The sequence below is a fragment of the Saccopteryx leptura genome, chromosome 3 (assembly GCF_036850995.1).
Source record: "Saccopteryx leptura isolate mSacLep1 chromosome 3, mSacLep1_pri_phased_curated, whole genome shotgun sequence".
NCBI classification, from domain to species: Eukaryota; Metazoa; Chordata; class Mammalia; order Chiroptera; family Emballonuridae; genus Saccopteryx; species Saccopteryx leptura.
This window is the reverse complement of record NC_089505.1, coordinates 195,509,844-195,535,631: the sequence shown is the minus strand read 5'-3', so window position 1 is coordinate 195,535,631 and position 25,788 is coordinate 195,509,844. Positions and strand designations below refer to the sequence as shown.

Genomic DNA, 25,788 nt, shown 5'->3' with positions numbered 1-25,788 from the left:
ACATAATTTAATGACAAAATAACCTAGACATGTTTTCTTTGAATATATGTACCCTGATTTATTAATGTCATCCCATTACCATTAATAAAAATTTATTTAAAAAAAAAAAAAATCATTTGTTTTTCTTTGTGCGTTGCAACAATTTAGTTGTTCATTGATTGCTTTCTCTCATATGTGCCTTGACCTGTGGGCCTTCATCAGACTGAGTAACCCCTTGCTGGAGCCAGCGACCTTGGGCTCAAGCTGGTGAGCTTTTTGCTCAAACCAGATGAGCCCGCGCTCAAGCTGGCGCCCTCGGGGTCTCGAACCTGGGTCCTCCGCATCCCAGTCCGATGCTCTATCCACTGCGCCACTGTCTGGTCAGGCAATCATTAGTTTTTCGTTGCACGTTGCAACACCTTAGTTGTTCATTGATTGCTTTCTCATATGTGCCTTGACCGCGGGCCTTCAGCAGACCGAGTAACCCCTTGCTGGAGCCAGTGACCTTGGGTTCAAGCTGGTGGGCTTTTGCTCAAACCAGATGAGCCCGTGCTCAAGCTGGCGACCTCGGGGTCTCAAACCTGGGTCCTCTGCTTCCCAGTCCGACACTCCATCCGCTGCGCCACCACCTAGTCAGGCTGCCATGGCTTCTTAAAGTTGTTGCTCTAAACTGGCATGCCTCTCTTTGCCCACATTTAACTGGTCAAAGCAAGTCACTTGGCCAAACCTGATTTCAGTAATGCCAGAAATCCCGTTTTCCCTACAAGAACGTTGCGCCCCCATAGTCAGGGACATGTAATCTGCTTACAGGAAGGGCAGTAACTCATTTTGAATAGTAATACAATCAATATACTTTGTCATTCTAAATCACATTTGTAAAAAATGCCCAAGAGACAAAAAAAACCCTTTGAAACATAGTGCTGTATGTTTCTACTTGAAATTTCTAAAGGTTCTCCCCCTTTCCCTCCCCCTCCCTGTTCCCCTCCCCCCTCCCTCATCTCTCCTCTCCCTAGTCTTAGTCAGAACCAGGTGTTCCACTGTGACTGATGTGCCTCAAGATGCCTGAAGACATAGAACCAGAAATGCCACAGATTGTGTTTTTGTGACACCCCAGCCCTTTCCCCTCAGTAACTGTGAAGCAGAATTTAAAACTAAATAATAAAGGATTAACTAAGCAAGGAGGGGAGTATTTGCTTGGAAGAGCTGGAGTTGAGTTAGTGCTAAATAGAAGGTCTGTGCTTTGTCGTAATATTGGTCTGGGATTTGGTGGAACCGGTCCTACTTAAAAATTTTTGAAAATCTGAATGGTTTTTAGGGTATTTTTCCTTTTGGTGCCTTTTCCCACAGGATTGTTAATATTTACAACTTTCTTTCAGCCTTATAGTCAAAGGATGATCAAGCTTGGTTATTTCTTCCTGTAATAGTTGGAGTCTTTTCGCTAAAAGAATAAGAACTCAAACTAGGTGAACCGTAAGATAAATGACTCTGGGATGTCTCAAAGAACTCAGACAGGAAGGGGCTAGGGTTCAAATACAGTCACTTCTCCTTATCTCCCTACCTTCTGTCTCTGTCCCCATGTGTGTCCCCTTCATTTCCCTCTCACTGCAAACCAGCTGTGTCTGCCTCTCTAGTCCATGTGCTTTAGAAACATGGCCTCAACATGTCCCAGAGTATATAGTATCAGTTGTTACAGAAAGACTGGTTTGACTTCCTTGGTTCCTAATCCAAAAATGTAGTCAGACAGTTGAGACCAGTTAACAGTGGTCAAGAGATTATGGAACTGCAAGTGGTCCAACTTGAGCCCCTGTATGCATCTTCCCTGCCTTCTCCCTGAACAATCATATCTATAATCTATGATTTTATACACCATATTAAAATATGGTAGCAAGTCATGGCAACCAAATGGCTATAGTGGAGGTTAGTACAATTCATGAAAGAAAAAAGTATGTTTCTAGAATAAATGGGGTATAGGATTCACTACAGCTCGTCTCTATTCTTACTGAAGTTGAATATTAAAAACTTACTTTCATCATAATTATTTGCTAATTGGCTTTTTTTCCTTGTCTTATACCTCTTCAGTCCATCTTCCACATTGCTGTTACAGTGGTCATTCCAAAGTAAGATTATGATCTTGTCATTTGCCAACAAGCTGAATTTAGGCTTTTTAATAAAGCACATAAGTCTCAAATGGTACTCCTCAACCTGCTCCCCTAGGTCATCCCTCTTTCTTCCTCTGCACACTATTCCAATGACATCCAACTCCTGTTATATCTTAGGGGCTTGCCAGCTTCTCACCCTTTACCTGGAATGCCTTTCCTACTTGTCTTTTCAACAGTTACCCTATTTCCCCATGTATAAGATACACCTTAATTTTGGGGCCCGAAATATGAAAAAAAAAGTATTACATAAAGTTATTGAACTCAAATTTTATTCATCATAAAACTCATACAACTCCTCATCATTGTCAAAACTGCCATCCATTAGCTTGTCCTCATCTGTGTCTGATGATGAATTACTGTCTTCATTTATTGCCTCGTCCTCAGTTCCATCTATGGCATTTGAAATGCCACACTTCTTAACTGACTTGACAATGATCTCAATCTTGATATTATCCCAGGATCTTTTCACCCAGGTACAAACTTCTATAGTTACTTTCTTCACTCTTCCTACTGGTGTCAGATTGTTCCCAGAAGACTTCATCCATTGGTTCCATTGGTCTCTCATGGCAGCTTTGAAGGGTTTGTTAATGCTGACATCAAGTGGTTAGAACTGGGATGTGAAAGACCCAGTCCATTCCGTTTCACAAACCTGAAGCACCAATTATGTCCTTTGAATTCAGTAACTTCCTTTTCATCAGCAATTCTTACCTCATGCTGAACCATCCTTGTGGACACAGGAATTCCAATTGTCCTTTGCTCTTCAATCCCTATCTTCAATTCCCTCTCTAAATCAGGCCATTTTGCTGACTTGGCTCTCATGGCCTTCTTCTGCCGTGGTATTTTCAGTAGGGTTTCTTCTTCCTGTAACCAGTCTCAGATTGACTTCTCAGTTGGAGGAAGACCAAACTTATGTTCAGCAGCATGATTTCCATTCACTTTTGCAAACTGGTTCACTTTTAACTTGAATGCAGCACTGTATGAAAATCTTTTCTGAGCCATTTCTGGGCAGAATTTGGCAAAATGTAACCTACCGTAATGTTTGTTTGTTTTTTTGTTTTGTTTTTTACAGAGACAGAGAGAGTCAGAGGGATAGACAGGGACAGACAGACAGGAATGGAGAGATGAGAAGCATCAATCATTAGTTTTTCGTTGCGCGTTGCAACATCTTAATTGTTCATTGATTGCTTTCTCATACGTGCCTTGACCGCGGGCCTTCAGCAGACTGAGTAACCCCTTGCTCGAGCCAGCAACCTTGGGCTCAAGCTGGTGAGCTTTTGCTCAAACCAGATGAGCCCGTGCTCAAGCTGGCGACCTCAGGGTCTCAAACCTGGGTCTTCCGCACCCCAGTTTGATGCTCTATCCACTGCGCCACCACCCGGTCAGGCCCATAATGTACTCTTAACAAGTGTGAAACACTGAGTGCAAAGACAACAAGTGTGAAAAAGTGGGAAATGCAAGTAAAATAAACTACAACCACTGTATAAGACGCACCCAGTTTTAGACCCCAAATTTTTTGAAAAATGGTGCATCTTATACATGAGAAAATATGGTATCTTTCAGAATTCACCCCAAGCTCTGCCTTTTCTAGAAACCTTTCCTGAGCCTTGCTCTACCCCCACCCCCTACACCCCCACTCCTGCCCTGTACTGTTATTCCTTCTTTGTGTTCCAGCCAAACCCTGTACTGACTTCTATATATTGCCCCCCCCCCCTTTTTGATTACTTCCCTCTAATAGAGTGTACGATTCTTATAGCTGGAGACTCTTATTTCTGTGCTAACTAGCTTGTAATAGCTACTCAGTAAATGCCTTTTAAATGAATGTAAATATGAATTAGTATTTTTAAGAGATACTTCTCCACGGGCCCTTAGAAACTCTTAGCTGTAATTCAGAGTAGTGCTTCCCGCAGCCCAGTCGTTCCTATGACGGATTGTGAGTTCCCTGCGATCAGGAACAGTGCCTTATTGCGTGTAAATGTGCAACAGACGCTTCTGGCTTGCTCTGAGTCTTTAAAAATGCTTTGACATCTTCACACTCAGGCAATGTTAACTGTAATTGAAGACACTATTTGGTGTGCATACATATATAAAGGAAATGATTAATTATGTTGTAAAAAAGACAACAGTTACTTGACAGCTTTTTAGGTGGGAAGGTGGTGTCTGTCAGTAGAACTCACCAGTAACAAGGGTGATCATTCTGGCACCCCTCCTTTGGTGCCCAGGAACAGAGATGCACAAACACAGGCTGGAGCTGGCAGAGCTGCCTTTGCAAATGGCAGCGTAGACAGTTCCAGCGATCAGATAGGCTTTCAGTGCAGGGCTTGCTTTTCAATTTTAGTCCAGCTTCCCAAGATGAATGAAGTTTAACTCTTTTTTTTTTATGACTCTTCACATCTTTGATAATAGGAGAAAGAGATAAGAGGAAAGGTGTTGAAGCTTGGCATTAAAAGAAAAATTTTAACAGGACATGAAATACAGTACTTAATTATTTTTGTTGAACTCAATTCTCCTAACACAGTATGGTGAGATGTGAACAAATTTGGCACATGTCTTTTATATAAATTGTACCCTCAAACTGACAGAGTTGACCACAAAACAGGACATTGGCAAGCCAATATTTATAAAATTGGAGAAATGGGGATTTATGGAGAGATTTTGGGCTCAGTTTTCAAAGTAGATAGTGGCCGGAACAGGCTGTTAATAGCAGCTGGGTCTGCAGATGTGAACAGTGGATTAATTGTGTAAAGAGAGAAGGATGACAGCAGAGCTTGAGAGGAGAGAGAGACACACTCCTGTATGCAAACAAAGCAAGTTCTCATAGAGTGGGCCCTACCCTCAAGCCCTTTGATTCTGGATTTGGGAGCTAGGAAGTAGTGTGTTTTGCATTGATGCTTTCAATGCAGAACTCAATGAACTGTAGCAACTCTTATACCCATGGCCATATGGACCTTTTTTTTGCCTTATCTCTGTTTGATTCCACAAATTCTGAGCACATATCAACTGTGTCTATAGCTGTAGAGAATAAATAAATGAATTAGCAGAGTCCCTGGCTCAAGAAACCTCCCAGCTTAATGAGAATATAAAGCACTTAGGGTGGTGCCTGGTACATAGCAAATACTCCATCCATGTAGCCTGGGGAGAGGAGCCCATGGGTAGATGCTGTCAATACTGATAACAGTAGCTGCTGTATACTGTACTGAGTTACTACTGTGCATCAAGCATTGTATTAGTATTTTGTTTAAATTTCCACAGTCCTGATTTAATGTAAAATGTGCAATTATTTAGGTAGAGTGCATGTTAGATAGATGGAGCTATCAACTGAAACAGCACAGAAAAGAAGAATAAATGTGGAGAGTAAGTTGAGGTAACACTGGAGAAGGTAACATTTAGGCAGATCTTGAAGAATGATTTGTAGCTCAGTGGGCAGGGAAGTGAGGAAAGGGAGGGGGTTGCAGGAAGGAAGGTATTCCCTGATATGTCTCTGTTTTCTCCCCCCTCCCCAGACTCCCACTGGGCTTAATCCACACAGATGATTTCTTGGTCATTGGTGGAAGCTCTCAGAGCTGAAGAGATGGCTGACTCTTGACATAATATATAGATAAATATAGTAGTGTTTTTCTTTCTTTTTAGAAGAGTGAAAATTCAATGAACACACAAATAAGGTTTGAAGGGTGACAGAGCACTGTGTTGTTATCTCACCATGTCCACTATGCTAAGCAGCAATCATATGTGAAAACACAGTTTTACATGATCATATAATTAAAAGGTAGTTCACGGCCTGACCTGTGGTGGCGCAGTGGATAAAGCGTCGACCTGGAAATGCTGAGGTCGCCGGTTCGAAACCCTGGGCTTGCCTGGTCAAGGCACATATGGGAGTTGATGCTTCCTGCTCCTCCCCCCTTCTCTCTCTCTCTCTCCTCTCTCTCTCTCCTTTCTAAAATGAATTAAAAAAAACAAAAAACAAAATAAAAGGTAGTTCACCAAGAAGTTGCTTTAATAATACATTCACAGACTGATCTGTGGTGACGCAGTGGATAAAGCATTGACCCTGGAATGCTGAGGTTGCCAGTTCAAAACCTCTGGCTTTGTCTGATCAAGGCACATATGGGAGTTGATGCTTCCTGTTCCTACCCCCTTCTCCCACCCTCATCTCTCTGAAAATGAGTAAAATAATAATAATAATAATAATAATACATTCTCAGGGACAATAAAATCATTAGGAAAAATCAAGGTCTTGTCCTCGAAGAATTAACATGTAGCAGAACAAAGGGACCCCCCCCCCCAAACTCTAGTTAGACACTTATGAAATTAAGAGTAATTAGAAGTGGTGTCCTTAAGAAAGGTTTCATAAGGGAGTGACATTTGAGGTGCCATTGAAAGATTTTAATATGGAGAAATTGAAAGGGAGTAGGCTTTGACTCACTTTGCAAAAAATATGTATGTTTGGTAATTTTTCTTTGCATAAAATTAAATTATCTGTGCCCTGGCCAGTGGCACAATGGATAGAATGTCACCCTAGAGTGCTGATATCGCCAGCTCTATCCCAAGGGGCACTGGCTAGAACCCCAGTCAGGGCACATATGGGAAGCAACAATGGAATTACAACAAAGTGGAACAAGTTAATGCTTCTCTCTCTGTCCCTCCCTCCCTCCCTCCCTCCCTCCCTCCCTCCCTCCCTTCCTCTCTCTCTCCCTCCCTTCCTCTCTCCCTCCCTTCCTCTCTCTCTCCCTCCCTTCCTCTCCCTTCCTTTTTCCTCCTTCCTCTCTCTCTCTCAAAAAAATTAAATTATCATAGAGAGTAATATTGGGTTAATCATTTTGTGCTTGGAAGAGAACTGTGAGAGGTATTAAAATTATTTTTTTTTAAATGTGCCTTTTTATTTTTAAGAATAATTGTTTTATGTTTTGTCTTTTCAATTAGACTGTAAGCAACTAGAGGACAAAAAAATTGCCTAAATACATATTTGAGTTCCCTAAGATACCTAAAACCAAGAAAAGAGGCAAATAGGTATTTGTTGATTGCTTTCTGGATTAAACATTTTTCACTTGGAGAGCATCTAGAGTAAGTATACGAGTAGGAAGAATGAAAGAGATGATACAGAGGCAGTGCAATTGAAAGTACCTTTATATTTGGTTTTTATGACTTAGCAAAGTGATTACCAGATCACATTTTTTTTAGAACACTGATGCTTTCTGGTTCTTCAAGGAATGTAGAAGATTCTTTCATTCTTCCTTTTTTTATTATTGTAAATTGAATTTTGCTGAAATGCCATCAGAGATTGGACATTAGAAAAGAGTGGAGTTTGACTAGGCTGTATTCTGCTCCTAAGTCCTGGGACTCCTTTGCCTCAGAATATACATCACTCAAAATTTTTGCCTTATTAAAAACAACTTGTGATAACTTTACTAGCTGTTCATTGGTTCTCAAAGATGCAAAGCTAACAGATTTTTTTTTAAGAAATAAAGGTGGAACAGATGTGGACTGTAAGCTGCAGGGAATTAAGTGCTGAGATGAATTTTACAAATTGCAAATGAAGAGGAAGGAGTAGGATTCTGAGAAGGTGGAGTCACATTTTATTGAAAACAATGAAGACAATAGCTTTCAGATATTAAAAACAACTGGAGAGCATCTATTTTTTTTTCTTTTTCTACTTGAAGGCACTTGGAAAGTATGGATATCTTTACAAATAAAGTTCTCGCAATGTTGATAGGCATTGATGAAATATGAAATTTTACTGTTTCCAAACTTGACCTATTTTTTTACATCATGCATTAAGATTCCAGTTAAGCCTGACCAGGCGGTGGCGCAGTGGATAGAAGTGTTGGACTGGGATGTGGAAGGACCCAGGTTTGAGACCCCGAGGTCGCTAGCTTGAGTACGGGCCCATCTGGCTTGAGCAAAAAGCTCACCAGCTTGGACCCAGGGTCGCTGGCTCCAGCAAGGGGTTACTCAGTCTGCTGAAGGTCCACGGTCAAGGCACATATGAGAAAGCAATCAATGAACAACTAAGAAGTCGCAACACACAACGAAAAACTAATGATTGATGCTTCTCATCTCTCTGTTCCTGTCTGTCTGTCCCTCTCTCTGACTCTCTCTCTGTCTCTGTAAAAAAAAAAAAAAAGATTCCAGTTAAGATGCTCGTGACTCCATAATGAATAGATGAAATAAGCATTTAGGAATTCTTATGAAATGAAGTAGAATTCTCTAATGTAATGTGCTGGCTTTGAAAACATTAGTGCCTTTTTATTTAAAGCAGTTAATTTCCAATTAATAACTCTCTCAAGAAAATAGTTTTGCCTGACCAGGCAGCGGAACAGTGGATAGAGCGTTGGACTGGGACCATTGGGCTGGGATGCAGAGGACCCAGGTTCGAAACCCCAAGATTGCCAGCTTGAGCACAGGCTCATCCAGCTTGAATGGGGACTCACCAGCTTGAGCACAGGGTTGCTGGCTTGAGCATGGGATCATAGACATGACCCTATGGTCACTGGCTTGAACAAGGTGTCACTCCCTCTGCTGTGGCCCCCCAGTCAAGGCACATATGAGAAAGCAATCAATGAACAACTAAGGTGCTGCAACAAAGAATTGATGCTTCTTATCTCTCTCCCTTCCTGTCTATCTGTTCCTATCTGTTCCTCTCTCTGTCTCTGTCAAAATAAATAAATATAAAGAAACTAGTTTTGTTATCTCTTTGAAAGATCAGTGGATTTTGTATTAGAAAACCAAAACTTCTATAAAACCTAAGAAAATCATGTCTCCTTTTGTTATAAACCTTTTGTGATTAAATTATAAGTAAAGTTTGGCCACGAGAAGAAAGATGATATTTTGTGAATAGTTTATATTACTAACAAGATTGCAAGAAAAATGATTGGACAAAATGATAAGACAAAGAAATTATTTTAAATATCTTTGAAACTCTTTTTTTTTTTTTCTATTTATTTATTTATTTTTTACAGAGACAGAGAGTGAGTCAGAGAGAGGGATAGACAGGGACAGACAGACAGGAACGGAGAGAGATGAGAAGCATCAATTATTAGTTTTTTATTGCGTGTTGCAACACCTTAGTTGTTCATTGATTGCTTTCTCATATGTGCCTTGACCGCGGGCCTTCAGCAGACCGAATAACCCCTTGCTGGAGCCAGCGACCTTGGGTTCAAGCTGGTGGGCTTTTGCTCAAACCAGATGAGCCTGCGTTCAAGCTGGCGACCTTGGGGTCTCGAACCTGGGTCCTTAGCATCCCACTCCGACGCTCTATCCACTGCACCACCGCCTGGCCAGGCTGAAACTCTTTTAGTAACAGTCATAACTAAAATTATTCTAGCAACAGTCAAGCAAATAATTGTTTTAATTTTTGTGCAAACTACAAATTATACATGACATGTCCATACTTGCTTATTCATGTGAACTGTGAAATAATGGTTCTAACTCACATCCATTCCATGTTCTTCTCTACATTCCAATTCCTTCTCCTGGTATTATGTTTATTTATTGAAGAAATATTATGTATGGTGGTTGCTCTGTATGTGGTACTGATCTAGGCAGGAACTGTGAGGTGCCTGAACTGAAGTTCCTGCCCCCAATGGCTTCACCCCGAGAGTGGAGGTGAGACCCACACTGAACAACATGTGAGCCAGTGCCACGGGAACTAGAGTGCTGCAGAATTCCATAGAAGGGGTGATCACTTGTGGCATGGATTAAAGAAAAACATTTATAACAGTTTTTTTTTTTCCTATTTGCTTGCTTTGTGTTTTTAGAAAAATCCCTCAGACTTCTGGGCTTCAGCTTTCTCATTGGTAAATGTTTAGTGAAATACTAACTGTGACTGGTTTGAGGGATGAGCATTCTAAAATGCCTGTGATCAAAGGTTTTGAGATTGGAGACATAATTCAGTTCAGGAAGAGGCTGTTATTCGACAAGCAAAGAACAGTTGAATCTATCAGTGCGGGCCCTTTTCTCCTCTGTGGAGTTATAACATCTGTCTGCATTTTAGGGGACAAACACTTAAATTTTCTTTTATCTTTCTATGAGCAAAAACAGCCTTAAACTATTAACTCTTTGTTAGTAATGGAAGTTGGCACAGAACTCTGGAATGATTATTACTGAGAGGTAGACCCTGAAAGTTTTAGGTGGATTTTGTTTTTAAGTAGCATTACTGTGAATGTAAAACACTGACTTTTTCACCATCTTTGCAAAATAGCAAACTGTAAAAATAACTTTTAGCTAGGGGTGAAAATTAACATACAAGAAATAAATGACTATTTCATTATATAGCAGCTACTAGGCGGAATTCATTGAAATTCTTGAGGAAAACAATAAAGATATGTAAAAATTGGAAAACAGCCTCTGTTGGCTATTTGAAGTAAGGAGAGTTGACGTAGATCAAAGGGAAAGGAAGCTGTCCTGGGAATTAATATCAAATGTTATAAAGTGCCATTAAAAGGAGATTGTGGGATTGGAGGGAGGAGGCTGGATCCAGGTCTTGTATTTAGGAAAGAGGGAAAATAGCAATGGAGTAGACAGATGTTGCAACTCCCTCCTCCCAGAACCAAAGTGGATTACTACTTAACTTAGGAACAATCATCTTGAAAAACCAACTTTGGACTAAACGAAGAGGAATCTATAACCAAGCATCACTGAAGAAACCACACTGAGCTGGTAGGAAAGGCCGAGATGCAGAATGGGCTGCCCTGCTCCCAGGAGTGAGAGGCGGCCTGGAGGGTCTCTCACAGTGGGGAGGGTTGCCCAGAGAGTTGTGGACCCTCAGCCCTAAGACCAGAGCCCCAGCCTGGAGCCCCAGAGACTAGAGGAGGCATACGGACAGTATTTAACTGAAAGAAGAGCTGGGTTACTTTTTGCGAGAGGGACACAAAACTCTCAGACCCAGGCTCCATCTTAAAGGGAACACACAGAAAATCTTGTTCACTGCCACTTACTCGGGGCTCTGGGAGTGCAGAGTGCTGAAAGGACTGGAGTAGCAAGAGGAGAGTGTGGTCTCAGGGGCACAGGGAGAGACTGTGGGGGACAGCCATCCTGAACCCTGTACCGGGTCACTCTGTAAACCTAAAGTGACCATTTTTCCTGGGAGAACCAAGCCAGCAAAGGGAAGCAATTACCTCATCCACCAGAGGCTCTCCTGCTCTAGTCAGTACACACAGATACTTAGAAACAGGGGCGTATAAGGAACACAGGTTTTGAGTGCTGAGGTCTGGGCTACACTGCCCCCCCAAAACTGCTGAGTTCCCTCTGAAAGGCAGGAGGGTCCAGCTGCAGTGGTGCTGTGGCACTTGGCCCACGCAGTGGCGGGGGGCAAAGCCCAGCAAGGCAGCCTGCATGGCGCAGCAGAGGGGGTGATAGAGCCTGGCAGCCAGCACAGCAGTGACAAGGGGCAGAGCCCAGAGAGGCAGCCCGCACCCACGGGGTGTGGAGACTCATGGCCCGTGTGGTGACAGCGAGGGGTGGAGCCCGGAGAGATGTCCCGTGTGCCCATGGGGGCAGAGCCTGGCAAGGTGAGTAGCCCCCTGTGCCCATGGAGCAGCTTGAGCTGCGGCCTGCCAGCTCGTGCACCCAGCAGTGCTGGTGCCCAAATGCCCGAGGAGGTGGTGGCAGTGGGTGCCCAGTGGAAAGATCACACCTCCGAAAAAGAGAGGCCACACACACTGTCCAAGAGTAGATAAAAGCCAGCCTAGTAGTGCAGCTGATATTTACAAGGGCATCAGGGCCCAGCAAAGGCAGCCACAAATTCTGGATCACCTGTAGCTCCAAGAAGGTTGCTAAGGGCCAGTCATAAGCAGTGACCCCCACTGGTCTGCATCAGGTTCTGGCCAGGGAGGTTCAGGGCTGGTACATCCAGCATCCAGATATGGAGAGCACCAGCTCAGAACCTAACAACCTTAGTTAGAGTGGTATCTTAAGGAAAGGTTCCTCACACCTGACCCAGCTAAGACATAGAAAACTCTGACAAAAATAGCAAAAAGAGCAGTAGCAACAGACAAGTAGCCCACAGTGGAGTACAAGAAACAGCTGAGGCCAACCCAAGAAGATCTAGGAACAACACAACTGAAAGCTGGAGGCAGACAACATCAACCCCATACTCAGCTAGCTACACAAACAACACATCCAAAGGAGGAGTCTATAAAGAGACAAAATGTGAATGAAGACAGAGAAATGCAATTCAAGTGAATCAACAAGAGGAATCCCCAGAAGAAGAACTGAATGAGATGGAAATAACCAAGATACTGGGTGCAGAGTTTTCAATAATGATTGTTAGGATGCTCAAGGATCTGAGAGCAACAATAGATGGACATAATGAGCACCTAAACAAAGAGATAACAAGCATTAAAAAGGACATTGAAATCATAAAAAAGAATCAAACAGAAATGATAAATATAATATCAGAAATGAAGACTACACTAGAAGCAATTAAAAGCAGTCTGGATGAAGCAGAGGATCAAATCAGCCATTTAGAGGACAAGATAAACGAAAGCACGGAAGCAGAATGGCAAAAAGAAAAGAGGATTAAAAAGTCTGAAGAAACTCTAAGCTCTGTGACAACATGAAGAAAAACAACATCCACATCACAGGGGTTCCTGAAGGAGAAGAGAAAGAACAAGGGATAGAGAACCTGATAAAGAAATCATAGCTGAAAACTTTCCTAAATAGATGAAGGAAAAAGTCACACAGGTTCAAGAAACACAGAGAATCCCATTGAAGAGGAACCCAAAGAGACCTACACTAGGACACATCATAATTAAAATACCAAAGCTAGGAGATAAAGAATACTAAAAGCTGATAGAGAAAAGCGGTCAGTCACCTACAAAGAAGCTATTATAGGGATGACATCCAACTTTTCAACAGAAACACTTGAGGCCAGAATGGAATGGCAAGGAATATTCACAGTAATGCAAAACAAGAACTTACAACCAAGACTTTTCTATCCAGCAAGGCTATAATTTAAAATTGAAGGAAAAATAAAAAACTTCACAGACCAAAAAAAGAAAATGCAAGAAATTCATTATAATCAAACCAATGCTACAAGAAATGTTAAGGGGCCTGTTGTAAACAGAACAAAGGGGGAAAAAATCTAGTAAAAGAGGAATGTAGATTTAAAGAATAAAATGGCAATAAACAACTACATATTAATAATAACTTTAAATGTAAATGGACTAAATACTCCAATCAAAAGACATGGGATAGCTACGTGGATAAGAAAACAGGACCTGTACATATGCTGTCTACAAGAGACCCACCTCAAAACAAAAGATACACATAGACTGAAAGTAAAGGAATGGAAAAAATATTTCATGCACATGGAAATAAAAAAAAAGCTGGGTTAGCAATACTTATATCTGACAAAATAGACTTTAAAACAAAGACTATAGTAAGGGATAAAGAAGGTCACTACATAATGATAAAGGGAGCAGTCCAACAAGAAGATATAACCAGTATAAATATCTATGTGCCTAATATAGGAGCACCTAAATATATAAAGCAGATTTTGATGGACATAAAGGGCGAGATCAACAGCAATACTATAATAGTAGGGGATTTCAATAACCCACTAACTTCACTGGATAAGTCCTCAAGAAAGAAATTAACAAACAGCAGCCTTGAGGGGCACACTAGATCAACTGGATTTAATAGATATCTTCACAACCTTTTACCCCAAAGCAGCAGAACATACATTCTTTTCAAGTACTCATGGTACATTTTATAGGATAGACTCCATGTTAGGACACATAACGAGTCTCAGTAAATTTAAGAAGATTGAAATTATATCAAGCATCTTCTCTAGTCACAATGGCACAAAACTAGAAATCAACTACAGTAGAAAAACTAAAAAACATTCAAACACTTGGAAACTAAATAGCATGTTATTAAACAACTAATGGGTTAACAATGAGATCAAGGAAGAAATAAAAAATTTCTTTGAAACAAATGAAAATGAACACACAACAACTCAAAATTTATGGGACACAGCAAAAGCAGTCCTGAGAGGGAAGTTCATAGCATTAGAGGCATACCTTAAGAAGCAAGAAAAAGCTCAAATAAACAACTTAACCCTGCATCTAACAGCAAGTAAAGCCTAGAGCAGTGGTTCTCAACCTTTCTAATGCCGTGATCCTGCAATACAGTTCCTCATGTTGCAGTGACCCCAAATCAAAAAATAATTTCGGTGGCTACTTCATAACTGTAATTTTGCTACAGTTATGATTCGGAATCTAAATACCTGATAATGCATTATGTATTCTCATTGCTACAAACCAAACATAATTTAAACATAGTGATTAATCACAAAAACAATATTTAATTATATATTGAGAAATATTTATTACTAATTCCAATAAATTACATTTCACTAAGGCATAGCATGGGTTTAAATATAACAACAATTCCAAATAAATAACATTTCACCATGGCATAGCATGGGTTTAAATATAACAACAGTAATATAACAGTAAACAACAGTGCAATATTTTGCAACAGTATGCTGCCAAATTCAGTGAGATGGTTGTGGTTGCTTCTTGCTTACCAATTCAGAAATTCTTGGGGCAGTCTCTGCAAGGGCACAGCGAAGATCATTTTCCACAAGTCTACTTCGGTATTTAGATTTGATTACCAGCAAGCTGGAAAACCCTGTTTCGCAAAGATATGTTGTTGGAAAAGGAAGAAGAAGGCGCAGCACAGTCTCAGACAGAATAGGATATAACTGTAAACAATCCAGAATTTTGTCAGTGGCATCGTAGAGAAATCTGTTCTCGCTGCATCATTGTTAATTAGGTCAATGAACTCTTCTTGCGCTGTCTCCAGAACATCTTCAGCTTTCAGTGTGAATGGACTTCTGGCAAGTGCAAATGGATGTCAGGTAGATTAGGAAAGTATGATGAAATTTTGTCTGCAAGCATGTGCAAATGTTCTTTCACAGAAGTCGAGCGCCTTAAACAGTCGGCTGTTTTGGCAACTGTGCAACGAGCTAGATGCGCCAAACAATGCTCTGTTATTTCACACTGAAGTCAGATGGTTGTCAAGAGGAAAAGTTTTAAAACGTGTCTTTGAGCTCCGTGATGAACTGAAAACATTTTTTAATCAGAAAGTAAGACCACAATTCGAAGCACTTTTTAGCAATAAAACTGAGCTGCAGAAAATAGCTTACTTGGTGGACATCTTTGTCATCTTGAATGACTTAAATTTATCACTGCAAGGACCAAATGCAATGTGCCTCGATTTGTCCAAAAAAATTAAATCATTCCAAATGAAACTTCAGCTTTGTAAAAATAAATTGGATAAAAATAAAATTTACATGTTTCCTACATTATCTGCCTTCTTTGAGGAACATGACATTGAGCCAGACTTTTATAGGAGGCAGATCTTTTACACTGCAGAATCCGCACAGCAGATTCCTCAGTGTGAGGCCTCTTCCAGTCTATTGGGGGTGGCAGATTCCACCTTTGGAATTTTTCTGCTCTAGGAAAAGTTCTAGCTTGAAAAAAATTAAGCAACATGCTCTATATTTGAGCGGAATCTGCTGCGGCCTCCCATTGACTTGAATAGGAGAGGAAGAAATGTGTCGGAAACTGTCATTTCTCCGCCTCTTATTGAAATCAAAAGGAGGCTGCGGCGGATTGTGTGGTAACCCGAGATTCTCAGAAGCTCTCTTCCACAAAATCCACCGCACTCCCAATGAAATCAATAGTAGGCGAATTCAATGCCGGAAACCGCTGATTTCAGCAGTTTCCTCATTCAGAATATGGGAAAATAGTGGGAGATATGGGAGATAATTATACATTGGGGAACAGTGTGAACTACATCTTATAGTGGTCTCTTATAGTATAAGACTGATGTAGTTCACACCGTGTAAATGTATGGTGCTTTGTGTAAGTGTAAGCTGCTTTGTGTACTGTGTAATGATTACACACAAAGCACCTTACACTGACACAGTATTGTGTATATGGTGTGTGTACTGTTTTTACATTATTAACCGTTTTTACACCAGCAGGCTGTCTCACAGGCTCTCTTGGTTCTCCGCCTCTTGCCTCTCTGCCTCCTAGGCTTCTGTCCTCCGGCGCTTGCTGCACCTGCCCACTGATGACATCAGCAAGCGCCGGACACATGTAATGCGCTGCTGTGGATGAGCAGCCGCGATGCTATGGATTGTGGAGCATTCCCCCTGCTTCCCCTGCCCCTTAGGCCCCAGACGGATGATGCAATCACATCTGTGCATGACCGCAGGCATTCAGTTTGGAACGCTCGTCCATAACGGTGTGCGTTCAAGCTGAATAGCGCTGCTGCAGATGGTAGCGTGGCTTCTCAGCGGCTAAAGCCATCAGAAATATGTATTTTCCTATGGCTTTAGGCAACCCCTGTGTTTTGGTCGTTCGACCCCTCCCGGGGTCGCGACCCACAGGTTGAGAACCGCTGGCCTAGAGGAAGTGGAAGGAAGAAAATAATAAAGATCAGAGCAGAAATAAATGACATAGAGGCTAAGAAAACAATACAGAGGATCCATGAAACCAAGAGCTGGTTATTTTCTTTTCTTTTCTTTTCTTTTTTTTTTTTTTCCTGAAGCTGGAAACAGGGAGAGACAGTCAGACAGACTCCCGCATGTGCCCGACCGGGATCCACCCGGCACGCTCACCATGGGGCCACGCTCTGCCCATCCTGGGCGTCGCCATGTTGAGACCAGAGCCACTCTAGCGCCTGAGGCAGAGGCCACAGAGCCATCCCCAGCGCCCGGGCCATCTTTGCTCCAATGGAGCCTTGGCTGCGGGAGGGGAAGAGAGAGACAGAGAGGAAGGGGGGGTGGAGAAGCAAATGGGCGCTTCTCCTGTGTGCCCTGGCCGGGAATCGAACCCGGGTCCTCCGCACGCTAGGCCGACGCTCTACCGCTGAGCCAACTGGCCAGGGCAAGAGCTGGTTCTTTGAAAGGTAAACAAGATTGATGAACCTTTAACCAGACTCACCAAGAAAAAAAGAGAGACAACTCAAATAGATAAAATGAGAAATGAGAGTGGAGAAGTAACAACTGACACAGCAGAAAAACAATCCCCTTCACTATTGCAACAACAACAAAAAAGAATAAAGTACCTAGGAGTAAATTTAACCAAGGAGGTTAAAGACTTGTACTCAGAAAATTATAAAACATTGATAAAAGAAATCAAGGAAGATAAAACAAGTAGAAGCATATACCGTGTTCATTTTCATTATATGAAAATACTATGAAGAACTGTATGCCCCCAAATTAGACAATCTAGGGGAAATGGACAAATTCCTTGAAACACATAATCTTTCAAAAATCAATCTGGAAGAGCCTGACCAGGCGGTGACGCAATGGATAGAGCATCGGACTGGGATGCGGAGGACCCAGGTTCGAGACCCTGAGGTCACCAGCTTGAGCGCAGGCTCATCTGGTTTGAGCAAAGCTCACCAGCTTGGACCCAAGGTCGCTGGCTCGAGCAAGGGGTTACTTGGTCTGCTGAAGGCCCACAGTCAAGGCACATATGAGAAAGCAATCAATGAACAACTAAGGTGTTGCTATGAAAAACTGATGATTGATGCTTCTCATCTCTCTCCATTCCTGTCTGTCTGTCCCTATCTATCCCTCTCTCTGACTCTGTCTCTGTAAAAAACAAAACAACAACAACAAAAAATCAATCTGGAGGAATCAGAAAACCTAAACAGACTGATTACAACAAATGAGATTGAAACAGTTATCAGTAAACTCCCAACAAACAAAAACCCTGGGCCAGATGGCTTCACAGGCAAATTCTACCACATATTCAAAGAAGAACTAACTCTTATTCTTCTCAAGCTATTTCAAAAAATTCAAGAGGAGGGAAGGCTTCCAAACTCCTTTTATGAGGTGAGCATAATTCTCATTCCAAAGCCAGGCAAAGACAATACAAAGAAATAAAATTATAGGCCAATATCCCTGATGAACTTCGATGCTAAAATTCTCAACAAAATATTAGCAAACCGGATCCAGCAATACATGAAAAAAACCATACATCATGATCAAGTGGGATTGATTCTGGGGAGGCAAGGCTGGTACAATATTCACAAATCAATCAATGTGATTCATCATATAAACAAAAGGAAGGAGTAAAATCACATGATGATATCAATAGATGCAGAAAAAGCATTTGATAAAATTCAGCACCCATTTATGATCAAAACTCTCAACAAAATGGGAATATAGGGAACATACCTCAACATGATAAAGGCCACCTATGACAAACCCACAGCCAACATCATACTCAATGGGCAAAAATTATCAGGAACAAGGCAGGGGTGCCCCCTTTCACCACTCTTATTCAACAGAGTCCTGGAAGTCCTAGCCACAGCAATCAGACAAGAAGAAGAAGAAAAAAATGCATCCAAATTGGAAAAGAAGTAAAACTATCATTTGCTGATGAAATAATCCTGTACATAGAAAACTCTTAAGACTCAGTGAAAAAACTACTGGAACTGATAAATGAATTCAGCAAGGTGGCAGGATATAAAATTGATATTCAGAAATCAGAGGCATTTTTATACACCAACAGTGAACTCTCTGAAAGAGAAAATAAGAAAACAATCCCCTTCACTATTGCAACAACAACAAAAAATAGCTGTTCATTTTAGCCTTGTTTATTGTAAGTCGAGAGTAAATGTTTGTAGAAGTAACAAAACTGAATTTAGACTTGAGATTGATGATGTAAGTTGTGTGCATATACTTAAAGGCATTGAAGTATATGTGGGCTTTAACTGTTCAGAGTACAATTTAATCTTTTGATGATGTAGGGCAGGGGTCGGGAACCTATGGCTCACGAGCCAGATGTGGCTCTTTTGATGGCTGCATCTGGCTCGCACACAAATCTGTAATTAAAAAAAATAACGTTAAAAATATAAAACATTCTCATGTATTACAATCCATTCATTTCCTACCACTCGTGTTCATGGTTGCAGGTGGCTGGAGCCAATCACAGCTGTCCTCTGGGACAACACCAAATTTTTATTGGATAATGTGTAACGTACATGGGTCATTGTATGGCTCTCATGGAATTACATTTTAAAATATTTTGCGTTCGTGGCTCTCAGCCAAAAAGGTTCCCGACCCCTGATGTAAGGTCTCAATGGCATTAATCATTCAATAAGCAATTATAAAGCAATTACTCTGAACACTGAAGGATACAAAGGATACTAAGTTCCCGCTTTCAAAGAACTTATTCTACCAGTGAAGATAAAGCATGCATAGATGATATACATGATAAGTGAAAAACAAATAATCAGGATAGGTGTCATCAAAAAGGGAATTGAAGAGTGTTGTGAGAGTTTAGAGAAGGGAAAGCCAGTTCCTTTGGATTGAACCAAAGAACACTTCCCAGATTAAAAATATATTGAATTGGTCCTTATAGGAGGAGTATGAAGCATTTTGAAGGGTGGAAATGAAGAGCACATTGACAGGTGGGATTGTAACTCCAAGGGGCTGTTGAGTTCAGCTGAAGTGTAGAGAAGTTGGGGAACATGGCTGGAAAGGCCTCATTGTGGCCAGTCTCAGTGCCAGGTCAGAGGGCTTTGGTTCTGTTTGCTCGGTGCTTATGATCCCTTGGAAATGATTAAGCATTAGAGGGTCCCTGTTCATGGAAGGTTTGTAATTTGCTGTTTGTACTACAAGTGGAAAAGGCTGTAAAATGGAGCCCAGGAAAGTGGCTGCTAAGTCATCTGGGCCAGAGTTAGCTAAAGGTAGCTATATTGAGAAACACTAATTCCAAGGCATGTTAACAGGTATTATTCAAAAACAGGGTCGCCTACCTAAATTAGAGAAATAAAAACTTAAACAATTAAATGGATTTATTTGCTGGAGGACTTTTCAGAGCCTTTAATATAGAGAATTCCCCAAAAAGGGCAAAATATACACCATTTCTAACGTGATTTAATCCTTTTTTATGGACTGTCTCATGCAACTACTGTTCCTTGGAGCACATTTTAGGGAATGTTGCCCTATGCATTTGATAATGATGTCCAGAACATGAGTGGTGGTCATATGCATAGAAAACAGGAATTAGCTGAGTATCCATAAAGAGTCAGCATTAGCCATTCCTGGTAACAGAGGCATTCAGTAACTATGCAGAAAATTAATGCATGCAGGAATGAATTATTGGTTTATTACAACTCTGGGTCCAAAATTGCATACTGAAATAGAAGAGGGAACGGTGTCCAAGATGACAATGTGGGGAGTTTTGAGCTTTGGCTATGCTAGAAATGGTAGTGTCATGGAAAGTTAGAAGGAATTGGTTTAAATGAAAATTGATCACTTTTGTGTTTCTTGAGCAGCTAGCTGTGGGAGACCCAGTGGAGGGCTACTGCAGGTGTTGGAATGTTGACTTGGGAGAGCTTATTGTTTTTTCTCACTAAATGCATCACATAAAAATTTTTTTTGTGTGTATTTTTCTGAAGTTGGAAACGGGGAGGCAGTCAGACAGACTCCTGCATGCGCCCGACCGGGATCCACCTGGCATGCCCACCAGGGGGCGATGCTCTGCCCATCTGGGGCATTGCTCTATTGCAACCAGAGCCATTCTAGCGCTGGAGGCAGAGACCATAGAGCCATCCTCAGCACCCGAGCCAACTTTGCTCCAATGGAGCCTTGGCTGCGGGAGGGGAAGAGAGAGACAGAGAGGAAGGAGAGGGGAAGGGGTGAAGAAACAGATGGGCGCTTCTCCTATGTGCCCTGGCCGGGAATCAAACCCGGGACTCCTGCATGCCAGGCCAACGCTCTACCACTGAGCCAACCGGCCAGGGCCAAAAATATTTTAGTTAAGATCTCTGCTAATTAGAAATCTGGATAAATAACAATATTTATATATAACTTAGTCTAATACAAGAAGATAATCATCAGTTTAGTCTAAGAGAAACTTCAGGTTAGCCAAGCATCAGACTTACGGATTTTGAAAATTCAGACAGTAGCAGACATCCTCACCTTCATCAGTGAATTTTTTTTCGCAGTCTGACTTACTCATAGAGTCTAATTAATTTTTAAGTTTAATATTTTGTTCTTTTATTCAGGTATTCGCCTTTGATTATTGCTTTTGGTCCATGGATGAATCTAACACTACAAAATATGCTGGTAAGTTGGCCCTCTTTCTTCAGTTGATGGTTGGGCTTCTGGCCTCTTCTTTTATTATGTCTGTTTTCTTGAATTATTTTGGAGTTATATTTTCCCCATAACATTCACACTCCTTTCCAATCCAGTGTGTGGGCTAGAACATCAGTAAGATTTGATATCAGGTTTGGCTCAGCCACTACTTGCTAAGAAGTCATGGATAGGTTTCTTTTCCACCTCCTTAAACTTCAGATTCTTCATCTGTCAAGGGGATAGTAGTGTCTTCAGAGATTCTCCAGGGATTAGAGGTAAGGGAGAACCATCTCAAGTCATGAACAGTAGCTGTTGGGATTGTCGCATAAGAAGAGATTTAATGTGCCACGCTTCTCCTTGTCATTAACTTTCAGGGCCTGCACAGTCCGTTTATATAAGCAAAGCGCAGGTGCCTTTGGTGTCCAGGAGCCTATCCGTTCTGAGAGTTCTGCAGCAGTCATTGGTGATAGGAACTAAAACACACCTCCCTCAGGGAAACATGGCCTTCTAGCCCCATACTTTCTAATGTTTTTTTCTTGAGGCATTTTATCCCTATTTTGTTGGACAGAGATGACTGCTAATTTTATTGTTTGTTATCATAGGTGACTCTTAGCCTTTCCTAGGAGTTAATCACAATTGCTTTAGCTTAAATAGTGCAGTATTTTAGTGGAGGGCGGCCTTGACTCCTTCCTTTCTGATGTGTCCTCCTTTTCTTGAATTATGGTCTTAATGAGTGTTTTCTCCTTATTTTTACTTATAAGGGTATCAGCTGAATGACTTTCCCATTTGCTTAAAAAAAGAAAGAAAGAAAAACAGGGAAGGATGGAGAGGATGAAGGCTTTAAAAGATTAGAAAGCAAAAAGTTACCTGCTTATAGGAAATTTTATTGACAGCCTTTTCCTTGTCATATAAAGCAAATGTGTTTAGAAATTATTTGATTTTTTTCCCAAAAGTTGACAGTCTTAAAAAAACTTAAAAAGAAAAAAAAAAGCCCTGCCTGATTTGCTCAGTGGTAGAGTATCTGTCAAGCATGTGGACATCCCAGGTTCCATTCCTGGTCAGGCCACACAGGAGAAGCAACCATCTATTTCTCCCTCTTCTCACTCCCCCATTCTCTCTCTCTCTTCTTCTTCCGCAGCCATGGCTCGATTAGTTCAAGTGCATCAGCCTCAGGTGCTGAGGATGGCTCTGTGTAGCCTCCGCCTCAGGTGCTAAAAATATCCTGGTTGCAAGCATGGCCCCAGATGGGCAGAGCGTTGGCCCCAGACAGATGGTTGCCGGGTGGATCCCATCAGGGCACATGCGGGCATCTATCTCCCCTCCTCTCACTTGGAAAAGAAGGAAAAACATTAAAAAAGAAAAAGTTGAGAGTCTTGAACTAGGAAAATTCCTTCAGTTGCTCATACTGGGTAAATTATTCTTTCTTTCTAAGTATCAGTTTTGCAACTTCAGCAGTGTATTTTATTAATGTGAATAAATAGTTCATAATGTTGGTTGTAATTAATTTGTCTTTTTATTGATCCTTTGGGACTTTAATAAATTCTACTAAGTCTATTTCTCTGAAACCTATTTAATTTTATTTAACCAATGTCACCCCCAGTAAATTCAATTTAAAAATTTAAATAAATAAATAATAAATTCTACAAAGACTGAAATAGTTTGCCTTTGACTGTTAGCAGACTATATTTTTGCTCTGGGTATGTGCTTTTGGCTTTAACAACAAAGTAAAGCATTTCCTACTGTAACAGAAACAAATGAGGACAAATGCTATGGCCATAGAACACCCAGTCTCTCACCCTGTTCAATTAATGTGATTCAGGATACAGTCAGAGATCTCTTTCTGAATTAAAACTGTTCTTGTTCAGTTCTTAAATACTTTTTTTTTCTTTGTATTTTTTTCCCGAAGTTAGAAGCGGGGAGGCAGAGAGACAGACTCCCGCATGCGCTCTACCGGGATCCACCCGGCATGTCCACCAGGGGGCGATGCTCTGCCCATCTGAGGCATTGCTCTGTTGTGGCCAGAGCCATTCTAGTGCCTGTAGTGGAAGCCGTGGAGCCATCCTCAGTACTCAGGCCAACTTTGCTCCAATGGAGCCTGGGCTGTGGGAGGGGAAGAGAGAGACAGAGAGAAAGGAGAGGGGGAAAGGTGGAAAAGCAGATGGGCGCTTCTCTGTGTGCCCTGACTGGGAATCGATCCTAGGACTTCTACACGCCAGGCCAATGCTCTACCACTGAGCCAATTGGCCAGGGCCAGTTCTCAAATACTTTCAAGGACTGCTCACCACTTAGAGATAGATACAATCTGTACTTCTTGGATGACATTTAAGGTTCTTTATTATCTTGCCTGAGCCTACCTTCCCCACCCTCTGCTCTGTGACTCCCCACCACCCATTCTGTGCCCCAGCCCAGTGTTACTGCTTATTCTTGTATAACCCAGGAAGTCAGCATTGTTCTTCCAGTATTCATGAATCCTCTATTGTGTGTGTAGCCTAGGAAGCCTTTGAGAAATTAAAAACTAAGTTGGAAAGCAAAAGAATGCATAACAAACAACAATAAACATTTTGAAATAATATTTAGTTAAACTTTAAATTTTGTAATTTTAAGTGCTATGGAAAAACGCAGGAGAAGCAGAATCTGGCAAGACTGCAGTTGCCTGGGAAGCCATCATAGGGGAGGGGGGACTGCAACTGGACATAGAAATTTAGCATAGGTTTAGCCGAAGGGCAGTATAGTGGGCATCCAGACAAGAGGAAGCAGCATGATATCAAGGAATGATTATGGACTCAGAAGTCAAACCTGGGTTTAACTCTCAAGGATACCTGCTGTGGTTCTCTTAGCCAGTTTAATCTCTACAGTGTCTGAGATTACAATTTCTTTTCTGTAAAATGGGAAACATGGAAATGATAGGATCTATCTCATATGATGTTACAGGGGTTAAATATATAGGTAACTTCACATGCTGATGCATGGAAGGTGCCCATTAACAATGCATCACGTGTTTTATCTATAAGTGAAGGTTCAGAAGTACGAGAGAGCGTGGTATACAGACTAGTCTGAGCAGAAGGTGCATCTTGGGGGAAGCAGGGAAATCCATTTGTATATCTTGAGTGAAGCCAGGTCATTGGGAATTTTAAAAGCTAGATTAAGAAATTTAGACTGATATGGTTAAAAAAAAAAAAGGTGGGGGGGCTTTTGGAGTGATGTAGTTAAAATAATGGTTAAGGAACATTGTTTTTCTTTTCCAGATTTCCACTATATCACATCCTCCACTATAGCCCAGAGACGATTCTAGCCTTCTGCAGTTGATCATTTATGTCCTTGAATATAGGAAAAACTTTTTTTTACTAAAAATAACTTTACTAAGTATAGATGATAAAATTCGAGTGTGAAACAAGATTTCTGTACTTCCTCATTGCAAACAGTATGTTCAGATATATTTAAAATGATAAAGCTGATTTTTAAACATATTGATTGTCTAAAATTTACTAAATTTTAGTTTTGCACGATCATATCAAATACCATGTTCCAGCTGGCCTTGAAATAGGATTCTCTTGGCTGATAGAGCAATGTCTATTTATAAAATTGGGGGTGAAAATTTTTTATTCTTTAGATATCCCCATTATTATACAAATATGGTGACTGACTTAGCAAAAAGTAAAATCTTGTTTACTGTTTTCTCAAGTTTGATTGCATTCTTTGTAAATACTCTGCCTAGTAAATATGTTACCTAGTAGGTTAGTTGATGGTTATTTGATTTCTGTTTTCTTTGTTTAAAAAAATAGCTATTTCTTCTTAATTATAAACAGAAATATTAAGATAAAACATTCATTCTTTGATGGGAAATAGAGGAAGTGGAGAAGGGGAAGCACATTTTTTGGAACCAACCTATTTGTCAGGCTCAATAAATAATGACATCATTGATACAGAATCAGAGCTCTTAAGAAAGCTCTCAAAATTTGCAGGGGAGGGAGAAAAAGATTAAGTGCACGGATTGAAGGAGCAAAGAGAAACAGGAACTCGTTAAGTTTCATGTAATGTGTAAAATGTTAAATTCTCAGTTATGTTTATGTTATGCTATTTATTAAAAGCTATAGCAAGAACTTCTACTTTTAGGTTTTCTGATTTAGAAACACATAGTTCTGTAGTATGTGTAAAGGTATTACAGTGGGTTGGCTGGAGTGGTGGGAAGCTGTGGGCTCTTAAATCAGACTGCCTGGGTTCAGATTCCAGCTTCACTGCCCTCAGTGTAAGGTCAGATGAGTTACCAGAGTGCTTCTGTTTCCTTGTATGCTTAATAGAGATAATAATAATTCTGACTTGAGGACTAAATGGTCTGTTCATGTGAAGTACTTAGGCCAGTACTTGGCATATAGGAAGAGCTCACATATTATTTATCATGTTTTTCACTGTCACATTGTAGCAGGAGTAAGGGTAATAGTGTCAGTTCTTTGGAAAGAAAATACATTGTACTAGTGTTTACTAGACCTAATTTTGCCACAAACTTTGGAGATCTCTGTTTCCTTATCTGTGAAAGGTGGAGAA

General features: G+C 41.0%; 1 protein-coding gene across 1 annotated transcript in view; it reads left to right on the top strand.

Moving 5' to 3' along the window:
• The window catches only part of KIF13A (kinesin family member 13A), a 274,258-nt gene that overhangs the window by 155,851 nt on the left and 92,619 nt on the right, over window positions 1-25,788 (top strand). Inside the window, 1 exon segment of the mRNA XM_066377121.1 lies at window positions 21,177-21,237. Coding sequence (XP_066233218.1) covers window positions 21,177-21,237 — 61 coding nt within the window.